This window comes from Oryctolagus cuniculus, chromosome X, assembly GCF_051225735.1.
Source record: "Oryctolagus cuniculus isolate XC-2025 breed Fujian yellow rabbit chromosome X, ASM5122573v1, whole genome shotgun sequence".
Taxonomy (NCBI): Eukaryota; Metazoa; Chordata; class Mammalia; order Lagomorpha; family Leporidae; genus Oryctolagus; species Oryctolagus cuniculus.
In genome coordinates this window covers 72,949,849-72,968,421 of record NC_142888.1, presented here as the reverse complement: position 1 = coordinate 72,968,421, position 18,573 = coordinate 72,949,849, and the positions used below count along the sequence as shown (strand labels likewise).

Here is an 18,573-nt window from a genome sequence, read left to right as displayed (position 1 = left end):
AGTGAGAGCAATGGGTGACCCGACTCCCGGGCCAGCTGAGAGCCCGCTGCGTGGTTCGGCAGATGGCTGCCTCTAATGAACAGACACCGGAGAAGGGGGTAACATTATTTTCTCACCCTCCTGAGCATGTGCGGGGAGCCGAGAAGCCCACGACTTCCAATGCCCACAGCACAGGCCGCCTCCTGCCAAAGTCAGGAGGAAGGGTCTGTCTTTCTCATTTATTCTGCACCCCCCCCTCCAGTTGTTACTTAAAATAACCCATCGTTACATGGCTGGTGGCTCCAAGATTTTTATTTAAAGCAATATGGAGAGGAAAAAAAAAAAAGAAAACCCACACAACCCGTGACTGTGCTATCTTGGATTGAAGCTGAGAATCTTTTTAGCATCAGTCTTCAAATCCCCCAAGTATACTCTTCTCTGATCCCTATGAGGGTGCTGGGCATCGGGGAGGGGAGAAACACAATCAGAAGAGGGGGAAGGGGGCAGGGCAGGATTTTAGTTTCTTAGAAACATCATTTGAAAAAAAAAAAAGAATCAGTGTCATCTGGTAGGTGTTTGAGTGCTTCATCCGCTTTGGACTAAGTCACTTGGTCTCCCTGCAGCCATAAAATGAAGAGAACAATAAGACTTGTCCAGGAAGCTGTTGGGAAAAATGAAATCATACAGATGGAAGCATTTTGAGATAGTGGAGAGAAACATGTTCCATAGATCTGCAGTTTTCTCTTTTTCCCCTCCCCGCCCCCCAACCCCACCCCGTTCCACAACATGCAACTCAAAGTCTTTCTCAGTTGTTCATGCTAATGCTAAACCGTGGCAATGAGACTCTAGAAACCCAGGCAAGTTCAGAAATCAGTCCTATTTACTTTTGGAATACCTTTTTCCAGGGGACCTATCTTCTTAATTAGTTTTGCTCAGTCTAGTGCAATGGGTTTGCTCCCTTCTAGCACACAAAGGGAGGGACCGAGCTGTGTAACAAAGCTCGTAATTAATAGAAAATTGACAGCAGAGACTCCACAAAGTCAATGTTATGCACATGACTGCAGATCAAAATCTCATTCTCCTATGCAGACAAATCATTCTGCTGTGATGGAGTTTTGTAATAAGGAAACCACTACCACATGTGCAGGATTTAGGATGTGAAAAGGAAACACGGCTTATTCCTGCCTCTCATCTGGAAGCTCTGAGAGGCCAGAGTTCCTGCGTGCCTTGGCCACCACGACATCCCCAGCACCTGGCACAGGGCCTGGCGGAATTCGTGCCCAATAAAGACAATGAATGGATGAATGAAAATAAAAGCTGGTAAATTAACAAATGAAATGTTCCCAGCCCAGGAGAAGAGGTAAGATCTCCCCCATCTGCACAGCTACCCACTTCCTGTCTGAAGCTCTCAGGAAGCCTTTCTGTCACCCAGTGTCCCCATCCACTGCTGGAGTAGGTCCCTTGTAATGACATCTCGTGGCAGGCAGTCTCTGCCTGTGTGGCACTTATTACAATGATAATTGTATAGTTATTTGGGTCAGTCTCCACTGCTAGATTGTAAACTTGAAAAAAAAAAAGGAGACATGTGTGTTTGGGGGATATTTCATTCTCTCCTAACTTTTTATTTTGAAAACTCTCAGACACACAGGAAAGTTGAAAAATAGTGTAATGATTGCCCATCTATCTTCAATTTTTTTTTTTATTTGGAGCCAGGTAAATTTTCTTCAGGACTGAATCTCCAGTAGACCCATGGGTGAACATGGAGGTTTTGTTTTCTCTGCTTGGAGTATAGGATCACCTTTCAGGTGCGGGTGGGGGGGTAGGCATGGCTGAGGCAGGGAACTGCGAGGGGAAATCAAAGGGTAATGGCCATTTGATAACAAGAGCAGCATGCAGTAACAATCTCTGCCCCACTTGTAAGCAGTTGGCCTGGGACACTGGCCCCAGGCCAAACTTTCTAGGGCACATGGAGCCTCCACCCGGTCTTTCATTAGGGAGAACAGCCATTACCTAAATTGCCACAGGAAAAAGCATCATTGTTCACATTGTAGGTTACAGTCAAGCCAAAATCAACAAAATCTTCTCCCTGTGGGCCAGCACTTACATATAGCCTGGGCTCCAAAATGCAACATTGAAAGAAACAGCACAGTGGAAGAGCCATAAGCAAGTCGGTAACCTTTCCAGACAGTATTAATAGCAGCCCTCACCATCTTGCAGGCAAGGGGGTGCAATGGGGTATCCTAAGGATCGTCCATAATTTTCTGATTATTTCAGTGTCCACAATTTGTCTCTCCAACTAGGCTGTGAGCTTAAAAGCCATGGATCGTGTCTACTACCTTTTTTTTTTTTGTATAGTTGTCATGGGTTAGCTTTAGTGCTGGACACAGTGGAGAAACAGTGTTGGTAGACAGAATCCTTGATGATTTTCATTCAAATCGGATGGAATTGTTACCAGAGCACCTCAAAGTTCATGGGAAAAAAAATTTTGGTGCGAAAAATTTGAAAAACCATGTACAGTTTTTTTCAAAATGCACATTTTTATGAACTTTTTGAAGACCCCTGGTATGCATGAATTTCAAAAAGGTTTTGCACCAAAATAAACAACTTTGAATTCCATTTTCCATGAACTTTTTGAAGTATCCTGATATTATGTATCTAACGGTTGAATTTCCAAGTTGTATCCATGTCCAAATGTAGACCTTCCCCAGAAACTCTAAGGCCTGTTTTAGGCACTAAGGGTGTTTAGCCACAGTGACCCTCACCTGACCCTGGAAAGGACATCTCCCATCTACACCAGGGTGCGACTCAACATGACAACATGTCTCAGACCTCATTACAAATAGCTCCTATGCTAGCCACACTCAGGTTTCTTCTCTAGTCTTCTCTTCCCAAGCCCTGGACAAATGTTCCTTGCAAGAAACCAGCAGCAACCACCCATCCAAGGTCTCTTGAGTTAATTCCATCTTCCTTTGGTGAATTACAATTACTTGCAGACACAAAAGAGAGCAGAGAGACAAATGACACATAAACAAGAGCTTCCCTGGATGGGGGGAGGAGGCATGGGGAGTGACGTCAGTTTTCCCAGAAACCCATTTATCACGATAACAAGGTCTCAAGCGCTTGGGCTGCTCCTCCAGCTTCAGAGTCTGGTGTACAATTATGTTCTTCATCACACAGAACGGCAAGGCCAGCCAGAGCAAACTGGAACCATGCCAAGAAAACCAAGTGGCCCTAAACCACCCTAGAGCCCTCATCTGCAGAACAAAGGGGACCTGGGATTGCTAAAGTTGTGCCTGAGATGAAACACAACCTTCTGGAATGTTCCCCCTTGCAACAACTGCCTGCAGACCTAATCCAGGCAAGGGGAGAGTATGGACAGATCGATGCAAATTCATTAGCTGACAAGAAAAATTATTCATGTCATTTTTGGTCACTAAACATGGAATGAGTGTAATCCAGGTGACTGCCCTTCTACTTCAGCTATGCAAGCTCTCAAATACGGGTAACGAGGAGCAGCAAATCACTCCCAGAGGCCTCGAAACACGAAAGCAAGAAGTAGTACAGTGTCAGTCTTGAGGGAAAGAGAATTCTCTCAAATTCCATCATCACAGACCATTGTCTCCTATCGACGCCTGGTTCTTCCACATCCTGACTACATAGAAAGCTGTGTTGAGGTGTGTGGGGCGGGGGGATTCCAAGAAACGACCCTGCCCCTTCCAAACTGGGACAAGAAGATCGAATAGATCAACAGATCTTCTCTAGAGAAAATACTATCAGATTCCGGATCCAGATGTTTAAAACAAATCCATTTCCATTACAACAAATACCTAGAGGTGGGTGTGTTTTCTTTATTTTGTTTTGTTTTGCACTAGAATTGCACTGGATGGACGATTTCCCTAAACAAGTAAGCTACAAGGTTTTAAAATAGTTTTTGTGTGGTTTGGAGATTTTCATCAAGTAATATCTGGGGTCTTGGGATCTGACCAGCTCTACCTCACCTCAGTGTAGGTGGGCTTCTTAGAATACCAGGTGCTCAAGGATGGGTAGAAAAGCTAGGTTTCCCCTCAAATGGAATCACCTCCTCCCTTTACAACCAACTTCTGGTCTAAAAAAAAAAAAAAACCACCATGGAACCTCAGGTCATTTCAGTATGATTTCCCTACATAACCCAGCCTGGAAAACTTCAGTTTTGTAAATGAAGATGTTTTTTCCAGAGTTGGTCGCCAACGAAAAGAGAGACAGCGGCGCTTTTGCAAGTCTCACACTTATTTTCCCGAGTCCCCGTGGAAGGAAGCCAGCTCCCCAGGTTTTGGCTCACAAGCCCAGTCGAGTTAAACATGCACTCGGGACAGACCCCCAGAGGCCCGCTCTGGAATACGCCAAAATACGCAATAGGCCCGCGAACTGCACCCCGCAAACACGCACAAATGGGACCCAGAGGTACACAGCACGAGCAGACAGAGAGGCATTCGGACACACGGACATACATCAGAGGTGAGCACACTCTAACAGGCAGATTCATCTGGGGTCACCCGGCCGCCCCGGCAGGCAGAAGTGCGCGCGCGCGTGCACAGATACGCGCATACACTGATACACACAGACGCAGTCACATATGCAATGCATATGGAGAAACCTTACCCCAGCCAGTCACCTCCCCGCCCCCCTCGCCACTCACCGCTTTCGGCCCCAGGCTAGCCCCAGTCCTACGTCCCTCTTCCTGAACAGGCCGGGGTCCCGGCCGGCAGCTGTGCGAAGGAGAGCGGCAAGGCCAGAGTGCCAGGGACCCGGGAGCACTAGGCAGCTCGTGCGGCCATTCATTCGGCAACGCCCCAGCGGCTGGGCTGCAGCTGCAGCGAGGGAGGTGGCGGCGTTTACTGCAGCACTCCGGCAATGCAAGTTCAGCCGCCGGCCCGTAGGCTGTGGCCACCAGCCCCAGCAGCCCGCCACCACCGGTTCCCCGGACTGCTAGGGGGACTGGGACACTGACCCCTGGAGCAGAAGTCCCGCCGTACCACGGCTCTTAGATGCTATCCAATGCCCTCCTCTCCGTGGCGGTGGAGGTGGCCGGGTCTCCTCGACCTTCCCCAGGCTCCCGGCCCTGACGCTGATACCAAAGCCCCGCACTCACCACCTGGCGAGCTATATCGGTCGCTGCCATCGCTCCTGCGTCCGCCAGGGCTGCCACAGGCGCCGCCGCAACGGGAGCTACTGCACAGGAAACAGAGGAGCTCCTCCGACAAAGAGAAAGTGTTACACTTCGGGCGCGACCAAGTCCGGTGGGGGGAGGTGCAAGGGAGGGGCCCCCTCACCGCTGCTCCAACCCCAACCTCGCCTCTATCGCCCACCCCCTCGGAAGTAGGGTGTGAGGAGAGGGTGGATTTAACGTGCCGCCGTCTCCCTACAGCGAGCCCAGTTCTAGTTCTCGGTGCAACCCCAGCCATAGGCCTCTGCGAAGGGGGGCGGGGGCTCCCCTCGGTGACCAAGTCCTCTGCCCCCCCCACCACTAGGCTCCATGGTACGTCCCGACCTCTGCTGAATTGTCACACCCCCCTGCTCTCCTTTACATCCCTGAGTCTCCAGACCCTGAAGGCTGGAAGGGAGCCCCTGCCCCTCCCCCTTCTCGCCCTCAGTTCGGTGGTGGCTGAGCTCTGTGGTCCTCCTCCCTCTGCTCCTAGCCCCCTGTGCCCTCTCATCCATTCCATTGAGATCCCGGGGTGGTTGGATGGGAGAGCTGGACACTGGAGTCTCAGTGATCCACTGTGTCCCCTCCCCACCCCATCCATGGCCTGAGAACATTGCTGAAGCCTGGGTGAGGCAGGGGACAGGGGGAGGGGGCTGCAGCACCTGCAGCTCCACAGTGGAGCTTAGAAAGGGGCAGCTGGGGGCCAGCCGCAGTGCGGCCGGCAACTGAACTGTGACTTGTGGAGTCCTAGGCCAGGGGTCGGGAGATGTCCCTTCTGCCCCGGGATTCCCAAGCCTCCAGTGCCGTGGACTATAATTTCATGGAGCTCAGCTCACCACCACTGGGTATTTAATACAAACAGAATCTATGCCTCCTCTCTTCCAACCAGCTTTAGATGCTCAATGAGAGCAGAGGCTCAGGCTACCCACCTCTCCTAGAGCCAGGGCTCATGGGGAGTCCCCAGCTCTGATGAGCCGGATGGAGGGGCAGGTGATGCGAGGTAGCCTGGAGTCGCTAAGATTTCCCCTTAACATGAATTCAGATCGGGACAAGGCAGCGGACAGCGCGCAGCAAAGGAGAGAACCTCAGAAGGCAGGGATTGTGCCTGCCCTCCTTTTCCTTCTGGCCAACCGCAGTCCCTTACTCTCCACATCTCTCCACCTCCCCAGCCCTGACACCCTCCCCTCTCTGCCGGGATTGGCCCCTTGCTAGCTGCCTGTGACTGGAGAATTGCCTTGGATTTGGCATGCCCCAGGGCTCAGTGGGCGGGACACTCCACTCCTCAAAAGGCCAGGCCTCCTGGTCTCAGACAGGGACCTGGCATGGGGAGAGGTGGCAGGCCTATGTGGGAAACCTGGGTACAAGATGATACTCCCCAGAGGCCCAAGGCAGGAGCTGCTGAGGAGGGAGGCAGAGCAGAGGGAGAAAGAAAAGTAGGAACCAGGGAGAGATGGGGAGAAGGGTGGGGCCTCGGAGGAGAGGCAAGGCAATGGAATGGCTTCAAGCAGTGCTTCCTTGGCCCCTGAGTCCACCTGCCAGACAGTGCTTGTCACACTCTAACTAGTTCTTCACTTACCCAGGGTGCCTTGAGAACAAGGGCTCTGCAAAATGCATGCTCAGTGCCCAGGGTGGAGCCTGGCATCCAGGAGGTACTCAGTAAAGAGTTTCCTAAACAGGAGACAGAAGATTCAGATGGGGGAGGGGAGGGAGCATGCAGAAAGGAGAGACGCAATGATGGGTTAGCAGTACGGATAGTCATGTATAGCCAAGTACTCAGATGGTGCCCCCTGGGGCCGGCATTGTGGCACAGCAGGTTAAGCTGCCACCTGCAACCAGCATCCCATATGAGTGCTGGTTAGAGTACTCGCTGCTGCTTCACTTCTTCTTCTTCTTCTTCTTCTTCTTCTTCCTTCTTCTTCTTCTTCTTCTTCTTCTTCTTCTTCTTCTTCTTCTTCTTCTTCTTCTTCTTCTTCTTCTTCTTCTTCTTCTTCTTCTTCTTCTTCTTTTTTAAGATTTATTTATTTATTTGAAAGGCAGAGAGAAAGAGAGGTCTTCCATCCACTGGTTTACTCCTAGATGGCCACAATGGCTGGAGCTGCGCCGATCCAAAACCAGGGGCCAGGAGCTTCTTCTGAGTTTCCCACGTGAGTGCAGAGGCCCAAGGACTTGGGCCATCTTCTATTGCTTCCCCAGGCCACAGCAGAAAGCTGGATCCAAAGTGGAGCAGCTGGGACTTGAACCAGTGCCCATATGGGATGCCGGCACTACAGGTGGCGGCTTTACCTGCTATGCCACAGCGCCAGCCCCTGCTTCACTTCTGATCTAGATCCCTGCTAATGCACCTGGGAAGGCAGTGGAGGATGGCCCAAGTGCTTGGGCCCTGGCACCCCTGTGGGAAATGTGGATGGAGTTTCGGGTTCCTGGCTTCAGCCTGGCTCAGCCCCAGCCATTGCAGCCATCTGGGCATTATATCAGTAGATGGAAGATCTCTCTCTCTCTCTCTCTCTCATCTCTCCCTCTCTCTTTAGCTCTTTCAAATGTCTTTAAAAATGTCTTTAAAATGTCTTTAAATGTCTTTTAAAAAAGAAGAGGAAGAATAAGAAGGTTGTCCACTTTGATCCATCACTGTTCTGGATACCCAGCGGTGGCCTGAAGAGAGAGGCCTGGCACAGTCAGGGACCAAAACAGGGGAGTTTTGTGAGACAGATGGCACAAGACCGCAGGGCAGATGGCGGTGGCAAAGGGGGGCAGCTGGAGTCTCTGAAACTGGGCAGGGCCTGGGGGAGGGGCCGGGGCCTGGATTAGGGTGGCGACAACAGACAACACTAGGGGCCAGGGCTAAATATGAGGAACCTCTGTGCGGTTTGGGCCCCACCCGGATGGGGGCGGGGATTCAAAGTGATTGGCTGGCATCTGGCAGGGAAACAGCTCTCCCCCTGCAAAGGTGGGGCATGGCCAACAGGAAAGGGCCTGAGGCCACTGGATGTGATCTGGACCTGGGGTTTGGGTACTGAGGACAGAAGCCTGCATTTGGGAGCCAGAGCTGAGAATTGCTGCCGGGAGGGCTAAGCCACTGGGTACCGGTGGGCTGTGGGGCTCCCCAGGAATCCCTGCTTGCCTTCCCAACTCCTGTGCTCGGAACCCTCCAGCCTAGCGCTCCTAGGGGACCCTGGATCCAAGTTTCTGGCCAGCGCTGAGGGCACCTGAGCACGGAATCCTTGATGTCCAACCTGTGTGCCCCAACTCCGCCTGCCTGTCCCTACAGACTCCCAGAACCTGGCCAAGGCTTCCTGATCGAAAACGCCGGACCTTGTAGATAGAACCAAGTGTGTAATTCAAGTCTCCTGCAACCATCTGATTCCTGCAAGACCTGCCACCCACGCCTGCAAACCTCTGCCAGGTTGGGGGTGGGGATGGGGTGGAGTGGGTTGGGGGTCTTTGGGCCTCTCCCTTTCCCTGGAGTGTGGGTCAGTGTGTGTGTTTGTGTGTGCGTGTTTGGTACGTGTTGATATGTATGTAAAGGTTTGTATGCCAGTTTTGTGTGTTACATGTCCATGTGTGTATTTCAGTGTGTGTATATGTGTGTGTGTGTGTGTGTGTAAAGAGGGCTTAGCTTAGTGTTTTCTATTTTACATCGCTTGCCTTACTCAACACAATGGGCCAGTGACTGGGAGGTATAAATTATAACACTTATTTCAACAAAAAGGTATGGAAACTCCTTAGATCTGTGTGTCTACTCTTTGGTCCTGGGTTACCTCTCCAGGCCCAGGGACGACAGAGGGTAGGGGTGGGGGGTCTGAGGAGACCCAAGGACTCACAAGCAGTCAGCTGTTGGGTTTTCTTCCTTAAGTGTCTATCCCCGCAGATGAATGGGGCCAAAAGACCCCCTTTATATAAGCTGAGGCATTTTGAATGCTTAGACACTGCTGTGAATATGTGTCCATGTCTAATGTGTCCCTGCCAGGTCCCCTGGGCCCAGCACAGTGTCTGGCAGGTGTTCAATCCATGTTTGCTGACTGAAGGCATGGCCGGAAGTGTGCAAATGAGGCATTTTCAGTATTTCCACTGTCCATAAGGAAGTGGGAGCAAGCTGCAACTTCCTGGGGCCAGCAGGTGACTGGCATTAGCATGCTATATTGTTGGTGGAGCCAGACTCCCCGGCCCGAGAGGGGAAATGGCTACCCCCGCAAGATGGGAGTGGGCCTTGATTGCAGCCAAGCTTTAGAAAGCTCATTCTGATTACTAGATAGACACTACCACTGGATAGGCATGCCATGAAGGGAACAGGGAGGGAGGGAGAAGAGGGCAGTGAGTCGGAGCTCAGAGCTCAGGAAATGGCTTTGTCCCGAAAACTGTAGCTTTATGAAAGGAGAAAAGACAAAGACAGAAGAGTTAGTCTCAAGAGGAGAAGCCCTGAGAACAATCTGAAAAGCAAGCTCAGAAAGTTGAAGGAGAGGGACCGGCACTGTGGTATAGTGGGTAAGTCTGCTGCCTGCAGCGCCAGCATCCCATATGGGCACTGGTTCGAGACCCGGCTGCTCTGCTTCCAATCCAGCTCTCTGCTATGGCCTGGGAAAGCAGTAGCAAATAGCCCAAGTCCTCGGGCCCCTGCACCCATGTGGGAGACCTGGAAGAAGCTCCTGGCTCCTGGCTTCGGATCGGCACAGCTCCGGCTGTCGCGGTCAACTGGGGAGTGAGCCAGTGGATGGAAGACTTCTCTGTCTCTGCCTCTCTGTAACTCTGCCTTTCAAATAAATAAATCTTTAAAAAAAAGAAAGTTGAAGGAGGAAGACAAAGAGAAACAGAAGCGAAATGATCTGGGATTAACCAAATCCATAGTGTCAACGGAATTAGAAACTCAGATAAGGGACCCAGTGAAGATGAACTAAGGATTCCTTTGTGCATTATTCCCTGCTGCCCCTGGTTTTACACTGGCTTGTTCCAGTGGTTTTCTAAGTATAGTCTTCGGCTAGCAGCAGCAGCAGCAGCAGCACCATCTGGGGGGTTATCCTTTTTTAAAAATTTTTTTAAGATTTATGTTATTTATTTGAAAGAATTACAGAGAGAGGTAGAGCTAGAGAGGGGAGAGGAGTCTTCCATCTGCTGGGTCACTCCCAAAATGACTACAATGGCCAGAGCTGAGCTGATCTGAAGCCAGGAGCCAGGAGCTTCTTCTGGGTCTCCCACATGGGTACAGGGGCCCAAGGACTTGGGTCATCTTCTACTGCTTTCCCAGGCCACAGCAGAGATCTGGATTGGAAGTGGAGCAGCAGGGACTCGAACCGTTGTCCATATGGGATGCCGGTGCTGCAGGCTGGCTTTAACCTGCTGTGCCACAGCACTGGCCCCCTGGGGAGTTATAAGAAATGCAAATTCTCCGTCCCTACCCTTGACCTACTGAATCAGCACCTCCTATGACTAGGTGTCAGCAATCTGTGTTTTAACAAGTCCTCCAGGGGATTCTGATTGATGCTAACATTCGAGAACCATTGATTTATCTGAAAGTCGAGCCGAGGTGGGTTAGGACACAGGACTGGTAAGCTTTGGTAGGATACTGAGGGACGTCTGAAGCCTGGGCCATTGCCAACAGTGGCAGATCCTGATGGATTTCTGTGATGGGCAGCAAGAAGGTGTGGAGTGCTTAGGATTGCAGAATGGGTGCCAAAGAAGGGAGTTCGGGGGACCCTTGTGGAGTTTTTACAATACAGTGTTGCATTCATTCTAGAAATTCTCACTGAATCCTGACTGCACATTGGTGACTGTGCTAAGTACCAGAAGACTCAAGAAGGAATAGGTGACAACAACTCCCACCTTGACCTTCAGGAGCTGCCAGGCAGTGATACGTGATGCGATCAGGCAGGAGCAAGATCCCCAGGGTGGAAGAGACCCTGAGAAGGAAAGGCGCCTCAAAGAAAAGCCCTTCGGATTGAATTCTGAAGAATGAGTACTGGTTTATTCAGCAGTCTGGGAGGTAGAGAGAGCAGCACATGTGAAAATCACAAAAAGAAGCTCCAGAAAACACTTAGGGAATGACAAGCCTGGAGGCAGTGGGCCCGGGGTGGGGTGGGGGTGGGGGGACAGTGGCTATAAATGAGACCGGAAGATAAGATGGGGCCAGATCTCATGGACCGTGTCACACTGGTCAAACCAAACTGCTTAGACGTTTTAGCTCCAGAAGAAGGGTTCTCAAGCTGTGCTCTCCAGGGACAATGCCTACTCAGTCAGTGCAGTGCCTGGAACTATGCCTGGTGCAAATGGGATGCTCATAGTGCAAAAAAAAAAAAAAAAATCAGTTGATGGGTAGAAATTTCTCTTATTCTAACTTTTTTAACCATAACTTTTCCCTAAATCTTTGACAGATGCTCTTGCTTATCTCTAGCAAGCAACAAAACGGATGAACAAGTAGCAAATGAATATTAAACAGACAATCCCAGTACTGATCATGCTTAATTCAACAGTTTATTTTTTTCATGGACATCTGTGCTTGTGGCTATGATTTCATATTGCACACACATAATGTAGACATATTTTCTGCTAGAAGAAGTGTTCTTTTGAAAACTATTTGATTTCATATGGTGAGACTTAATATATTGATTACTTCATGACGTTCTGGAAAGAACACCATGACATGCAGATGCTGGGCCACCTAAGCCAGTTGGAGAAACTGTCCCTTAAATGGCGAGGAGCCACTGAAGAGTTTCAAGCAGAGGAGTGACACGAGCATACCGGCAATATTGAAAGGTCACTCTGGCTCCGGCTTGGGGTAAAGGTTGGAGCAGCGGGTGATTAAATGAGTTAGGGCTTGGGGATTGGCACTGTGACGCAGCAGGTGAAGCTGTTGCTTGGTATGCCAGTATCCCATATTTGAGTGTGGGTTCAAGCCCAGCTACTCCACTTGCAATCCAGCTTTCTGCTAATGTGCCTGGGAAGGCAGCCCCAAAGTGTTTGGGCCCTTGCCACCCATGTGGGCGACCCAGATGAAGTTCTTGGCTCCTGGCTGTTGTGGCCATTTGGTGAGTGAATCAGCAGATGGAAGATTTCTCTCTCTCTCCCCCTCTCTCTCCCTCTCTTCCTCCCTCTGTAATTCCGCCTTTCAAATAAATAAATAAATAAATAAATAAATAAATAAATAAATAAATCTTTTTACAAAAAGAGAAATGACATGGGAGTGGAGGACTATAGAGGGAATAGAGTCAGCATGGAAAGGGACCATCGACCAAGGGCCTTGTGTGCCCTTGAAGTTTCCCCCAGTAGGGAATAAAGAGCCTTTGAGGCCTTGTTTCTTAATGGGTGGCACCTGAGCCAACAGCAACAGGACTACGTATGGTGCTTCTTGCAGGTGCAGAGGCCTAGGCCCCAACTCAAATCTGCTGAATCAGAACCTCTGCAGGGGAGAAGAACTATGGGTACATAACAAGCCCTCCAGGTGGTTCCATGCACACCAAGGCTGGAGAACCACTGTGTGAATGGGTATTCGCAACAAGATCTGTATTTATGTGAATTACTTAGATGACCACATGAAGAATTGATTGAACGAAGACAAGACTAGAGAGAAGCAGGCCAGTTAGGATACTGCAGTAGGCCTAGGCTGGAATTATACATTGGCAAGAGCCAGAAATAGAAAGAAGCCTGGGCTTCCTGCCCACATCATGATATGCTAGTTATCCTCATATCATGGCTTACATATGCTGATTTAGACAAATAACATAATTTTGTATTTTCTCAAACAATTCTTGTTTGCTAAAATTAGTCCTCAGCAGTCTTAGCAGAGTCCTAGAGTACACTTTTGTAAAATGTATCGAGCATCTACCATATATAGGGCATTGCAGTAGGCACTGTGGGCTGTATAAAGCAATACAAGGGTGGGAGTTTGGCTTAGCAATTAAGAAACCAGTTAGGACAAATTAGGACACCCACATCTCATAGGAGAGTGCCTGGGTTTGGTTACCACCTCCAGCTCCTGACTCCAGTTTCCTAATAATGCAGATCCTGGGTGGTAGTAGGTGATGGTTCCAGGATTTGGGCCCCTGCCACTTACATGGGAGGCCTGTACTGAGTCCCCAGCTCCCGGATTCAGCCCTGGCCCCACCCTTGGCCAGTGCAGGCATTAGGGGAGTGAACCAGTGAATGGGAGTTCTCTCTCTCTCTCTTAAATAATTATAGAACATTTTTAAAGAAACAGAAAGTACAATTTTTAAAAAAGATTTATTTATTTATTTATTTGAAAGGCAGAGTCACAGAGAGGCAGAGAGAGAGAGACAGAGAGAGAACTCTTCCATTCACTGGTTCACCCCCCAGATGGCCACAATGGCTGGAGCTGGGCCTATCCGAAGCCAGGAGCCAGGAGCTTCTTCTGGGTCTCTCACATGGGTGCAAGGGTCCAAGGACTTGGGCCATCTTCTACTGTTTTCCTAAAGCACATTAGCAGAGAGCTGGATTGGAAGTATAGCAGCTGGGACTCGAACCAGTGCCCATATGGGATGCTGGTACTGTAGACAGCAGCTTTACCCACTATACTACAATGCTGGCCCTGAAAGTACAATTTCTGATCTCAAGGAATTTACTGTCTAACGGGGGAGAGTATACACACACATACCACAGTCAAATAGCAAATTGTAACTATACTATAAGGCAGTATCCAAGGTATAATATAGACTATAAATACCAATATTCTACTCATTAATTTGATAGTAGTTACATGAGTGTTTGTTTTTTTTTAAGATTTATTTATTTATTTTTGACAGGCAGAGTTAGACAGTGAGAGAGAGAGACAGAGAGAAAGGTCTTCCTTCCATTAGTTCACCCTGCAAATGGCCGCTATGGCCGGCACGTGGTGCCGATCCAAAGCCAGGAGTCAGGTGCTTCTCCTGGTCTCCCATGTAGTTGCAGAGCCCAAGGACTTGGGCCATCCTCCACTGCCTTCCCGGGCCACAGCAGAGAGCTGGACTGGAAGAGGAGCAACTGGGACAGAATCCGGCGCCCCAACCGGGACTAGAACCCGGAGTACCGGCGCCGCAGGTGGAGGATTAGCCAAGCGAGCCACAGCGCCAGCCTATTTATTTAATTGAAAGGCAGAGTTATAGAGAGGAAGAGCAAGAAGAAGCGGGAGAGAGAGAGTGAGAGAGGGCTTCCATCTGCTGCATCACTCCCCAAATGGCTGCAACAGCTGGAGCTGGGCCAATCTGAAGCCAGGAGCCTGGAGCTTCATCCTGGTCTCCCACATGGGTAGCAGAGGCCAAAGCACTTGAGCCATCCTCCACTGCTTTCCCAGGTGGATTAACAGGGAGCTGGATCGGAAGTGGAACAGCCGGGACTTGAATCAGCACCCATATGGGATGCTGGCACCACAGGCGCTGGCTTGACCCGCTACATCACATTGCCAGCCCGTGTTTGCTTTATAAATATTAATTTTGTGGGGCTGGCACTGCGACATTGTAGGTTAAGCTTCCTCCTGTGGTGCTAGCATCACATATGGGCACCAGTTCAAGTCCCGGATACTCCACTTCCGATCCAGCTCCCTACTAATACTCCTGGGAAAGCAGTAGAAGATGGCCAGTGTACTTGGGCCCCTGCACCCACATGGGAGACCCAGATGAAGCTCTTGGCTCATGACTTCAGCCTGGCCCAGCACCAGCCATTGTGACTATTTGGGGAGTGAACAAGTGGATGAAAGTTGGCTCTCTCTCTCTCTCTCTCTCCCTCTCTCTCTCTCTCTCCCTCTCTGTAACTCTACTTTTCAAATAAATAAAATAAATCTTTTTAAAAAAAGTTCTCATCCTAATCCAAAGGCCTAAGAACCAAGGGTGCTGATAGTGCAACTACCCATCCAAGAGCAGAAGACCAGTGTCTCAGTTTTGCATTCAGACAAGGAGAGCCAAGTCAGCCTTCCTCTGCTTTTTTGCTCTATGCAGGCCTCAACAGATGGGATGATGCCCACATTGAGAGGGCATCTGGTTTACTCAATCCACCAACTCAAATGCTAATCTCTTCCAGAGCCATCCTGACAGACACACCCTATTTATGGGCATCACTTAGCTCAATGAAGTTGAAACATAAAATCAACCAGCATCAACTTTAAATATGATTCCTAGCTTCCTGGAAATTGTAGCAAAAGTAGAAATGCTAGCTGGCATAGCTTTACATATTTCCAATACACAAAGGTCATTATATGCTGTATTAGTCCCACAAACTTTTTACAATTTTTTTTATTATTTATTTGACACACAGAGAGAATGTTGGCTCATTCTCCAAATACCAGCAATGATCAGGGCTGGACAGGAGCCAGAACCAGGAACTGAGAAAGCAATCCAGCTTTTCCCATGTGATCAGGAACCCAATTACTTGAGCCACCACTGCTGCCTCCAAGGATCTGCACTGGCAGAAAGCTGGAGTCAGGAGATGGAGCCAGGAACCGAAGCCAGGCACTCTGATATGGGACATGGGCATTCAAACCACTAGGCTAAATGCCTGCTCCTAACTCCACCAATATTTATTAAGCACCAACTGTGTGTCAAGTCTAGAACTAGATACTAGAGATCAGTGGTAAGCAAAAACAGACGATTCCTACCTTAGTAGAGTTTATAGTCTGGTAGAGAAGACAGACGATAATGAAATAATCAGACATAGAAATGTCAAAAGAAAAAGGCAATAAGAGCAATGAAGGATATATTGATGGTGCCCTGAGAGCCTATAATGACAGTTGGGGGAGGGGCCAGGGGGACATTTGACTGAGTTTAGAGCCTAGCAGGTCAGTACAACGGTTTCATGTGGAATTGAGATTTGAAGAGTCAATAAAAGTCAGCAAGGTGAAGCGAGGATGGGAAGGCAAAGAGCATACCTGGCAAAGGGAAGAGCATTGTGAAGGCTCTGGTCATGAAGTGGAAAGAAAGCCGATGTGGCTGGAGCACAAAGGCACCAGAGTGATATGAAATGAGACTGGAGAGGTAGGCATAGAGCAAGATCACACAGGATCCTAGACCATAAGGGTTTGGTTTCGTCCTGAAAGTAATGGGAAGCCACTGAGAGGCCTAAGACAGAAGTATGACGTGATCAGACTAGTGTTTTGAAAAATTCCCTTAGCTGCAGGGTGGAAAGGGTATTGAAGGGGAAGCGAGGTGAATGCAGGAAGATAAGTCATACGGCTATCGCGCTGGTTCAGCTGAGAGAGCATGGAGATTACACTGGGGTACAAGTGTGGTAGAAGTGCAGGTGGAGAGGAGAACTTACAGGGGAGAAACCTAAAGGTAAAGACAACCCAGACTTGGTGACTGGGGAGATGAGGAGGACAGTGATGACTCCTAAGTTTCTGCTTTATATGGTGGTGCATTTTATTGAGATGAGGACCTCTGATTTGCGGAAAGGGAGAAATTTTTCTGGCTCTACCTTGGAATATGTTGACTTTGAGATTCTATGGAGTCATTGCAAGGGAAGATGTCAAGCAGGCAATTGTAGCTCAGAAGAGCAATATAAATATAGAATCATCATTTAACCCTATGGGAATAGATTAAACTGCCTAGGGAGAGAGTAGAGAAGAGACAAAGATTCGAGATTAATCCCTAGAAACCACCAGAATTTGGAGGTGGAAAATGGGAGGAAGAACCTGAAAAGAACCAGAGAGATTAGAGGAAAACCAGGATCATGTGTCACTGAAGCCCAAGAAAAAAGGCATTAGACAGAACTGAATGCTGCCAAGAGGTCAAGGAAGGTAAGAGAAAATTGTACAGAAAATTTAGGGTTTGGGGCTGACGTTGGGGCACATCCCACAGTGGGCACCAGTTCAAGTCCTGGCTGCTCCTCTCCACTTCCGATCCAGCTCTGCTGCGGCCCGGGAAAGCAGTAGAAGATGGCCCAAGTCCTTGGGCCCCTGCACCCATGTGGGAGGCCCGGAAGAAGCTTTGGATTGGCACAGCTCAGGCCATTGAAGCCAACTGGGGAGTAAATCAGCGATGGAAGACCTCTCTCTCTCTCTGCCTCTCTTCTCTGTAAGTCTGACTTTCAAATAAATAGTTTCATCTTTAAAAACAAAAACAAAAACCAGAATTTGGGATTCATGAATTCTGGTGTGCATGATGGGCACCATGATTGATTTCAACAAGCTGTTCAGTGTGACTTCTCAAGCCCTGTAAGCAAGTTCTAGAGTACTCCTGACAGGGAAAAAAAAGGGATTGCCATTTTCATTTAATGGCCAACTATATTTTTTTAAGGTTTATTTATTTACTTGAAAAGCAGAGTTACAGAGAGCGGGAGAGACACAGAGAGAGGTCTTCCATTCCGCTGGTTCACTCCCCAAATGGCCACAACAGCCAGGAGTGGGTAGGGCTGAAGCCAGGAGCCAGGAGCTTCCTCTGGGTCTCCCACATGGGTGCAGGGGCCCAAGCACTTGAGCTATCCTCTACTGCTTTCCCAGACCATAGCAGAGAGCTGGATCGGAAGTAGAGCAGCCAGGTCTTGAACTGGCACCCATATGGGATTCCAGTACTGCAGGCAGAGGCCTAGCCTACTATACCACAATGCTGGCCCTATGTATTGTTTTCTTTTATGAATTCTCTGTACAAGTATTTTGCCCATTTTTATATCAAAACACTTATCTTTTTTTCTCATTAATAGATATGAGGTCTTGGTATCAGTAAGTAGCATCCTTTGTCATTAATTTTTTTTTTTTTTTTTGACAGGCAGAGTGGATAGTGAGAGACAGAGAGAAAGGTCTTCCTTTTGCCGTTGGTTCATCCTCCAATGGCCACCACGGCTGGCGTGCTTCGGCCGGTGCACCGCGCTGATCCGAAGGCAGGACCCAGGTGCTTCTCCTGGTCTCCCATGGGTGCAGGGCCCAAGCACTTGGGCCATCCTCCACTGCCTTCCCGGGCCACAGCAGAGAGCTGGCCTGGAAGAGGGGCAACCGGGACAGAATCCGGCGCCCCGACCGGGACTAGAACCCGGTGTGCCGGCGCCACTAGGTGGAGGATTAGCCTAGTGAGCCGCGGCGCCGGCCTGTCATTAATTTTTTTAAAGATTATTTATTTGAAAGTCAGAGTTACACACATACACACACACACACACACACACAGAGAGAGAGAGAGAGAGAGAGAGAGAGAGAGGTCTTCCATCTGCTGATTCACTCCCCAATTGGCCTCAACAGCTGGAGCTGCACCAATCTGAAGCCAGGAGCCAGGAGCTTCTTTAGAGTCTCCCACATGGGTGCAGGGGCCCAAGGACTTGAGCCATCTTCTACTGCCTTTCCAGGCCTTAGCAGAGAGCTGGATAGGAAGTGGAGCAGCCGGGACTTGAACCAGCACCCATATGGGATGCCAGCACTGCAAGCAGCGGCTTTACCCACTACACCACAGCGCCAGCCCGTCATTAATTTTTATGATGGATTTTGTGTAAAGAGGTTTAAAATATTTAGATAATCAAAT

The 18,573-nt window shown here is 49.3% G+C and overlaps 2 protein-coding genes across 14 annotated transcripts in view; one reads left to right on the top strand and one right to left on the bottom strand.

The window, feature by feature from the left end:
• Nucleotides 1–5,436, bottom strand: part of SEPTIN6 (septin 6) — a 76,109-nt gene extending 70,673 nt beyond the window's left edge. For 7 of the 11 annotated variants that reach the window (XM_089324721.1, XM_070067094.2, XM_008272933.5 and 4 more), the window contains exon 1: nucleotides 5,108–5,436. In XM_089324721.1, coding sequence (XP_089180847.1) covers nucleotides 5,108–5,137 — 30 coding nt within the window. In that variant the 5' untranslated portion in view covers nucleotides 5,138–5,436. Of the gene's footprint in view, nucleotides 1–4,654; nucleotides 4,864–4,966 lie in introns of those variants that run through there. The other 4 variants (XM_070067096.2, XM_070067097.2, XM_089324724.1 and 1 more) reach the window with 2 other exon arrangements.
• Nucleotides 1–18,573, top strand: part of LOC100357610 (protein PBDC1) — a 453,980-nt gene that overhangs the window by 93,005 nt on the left and 342,402 nt on the right. The window lies entirely within an intron of this gene.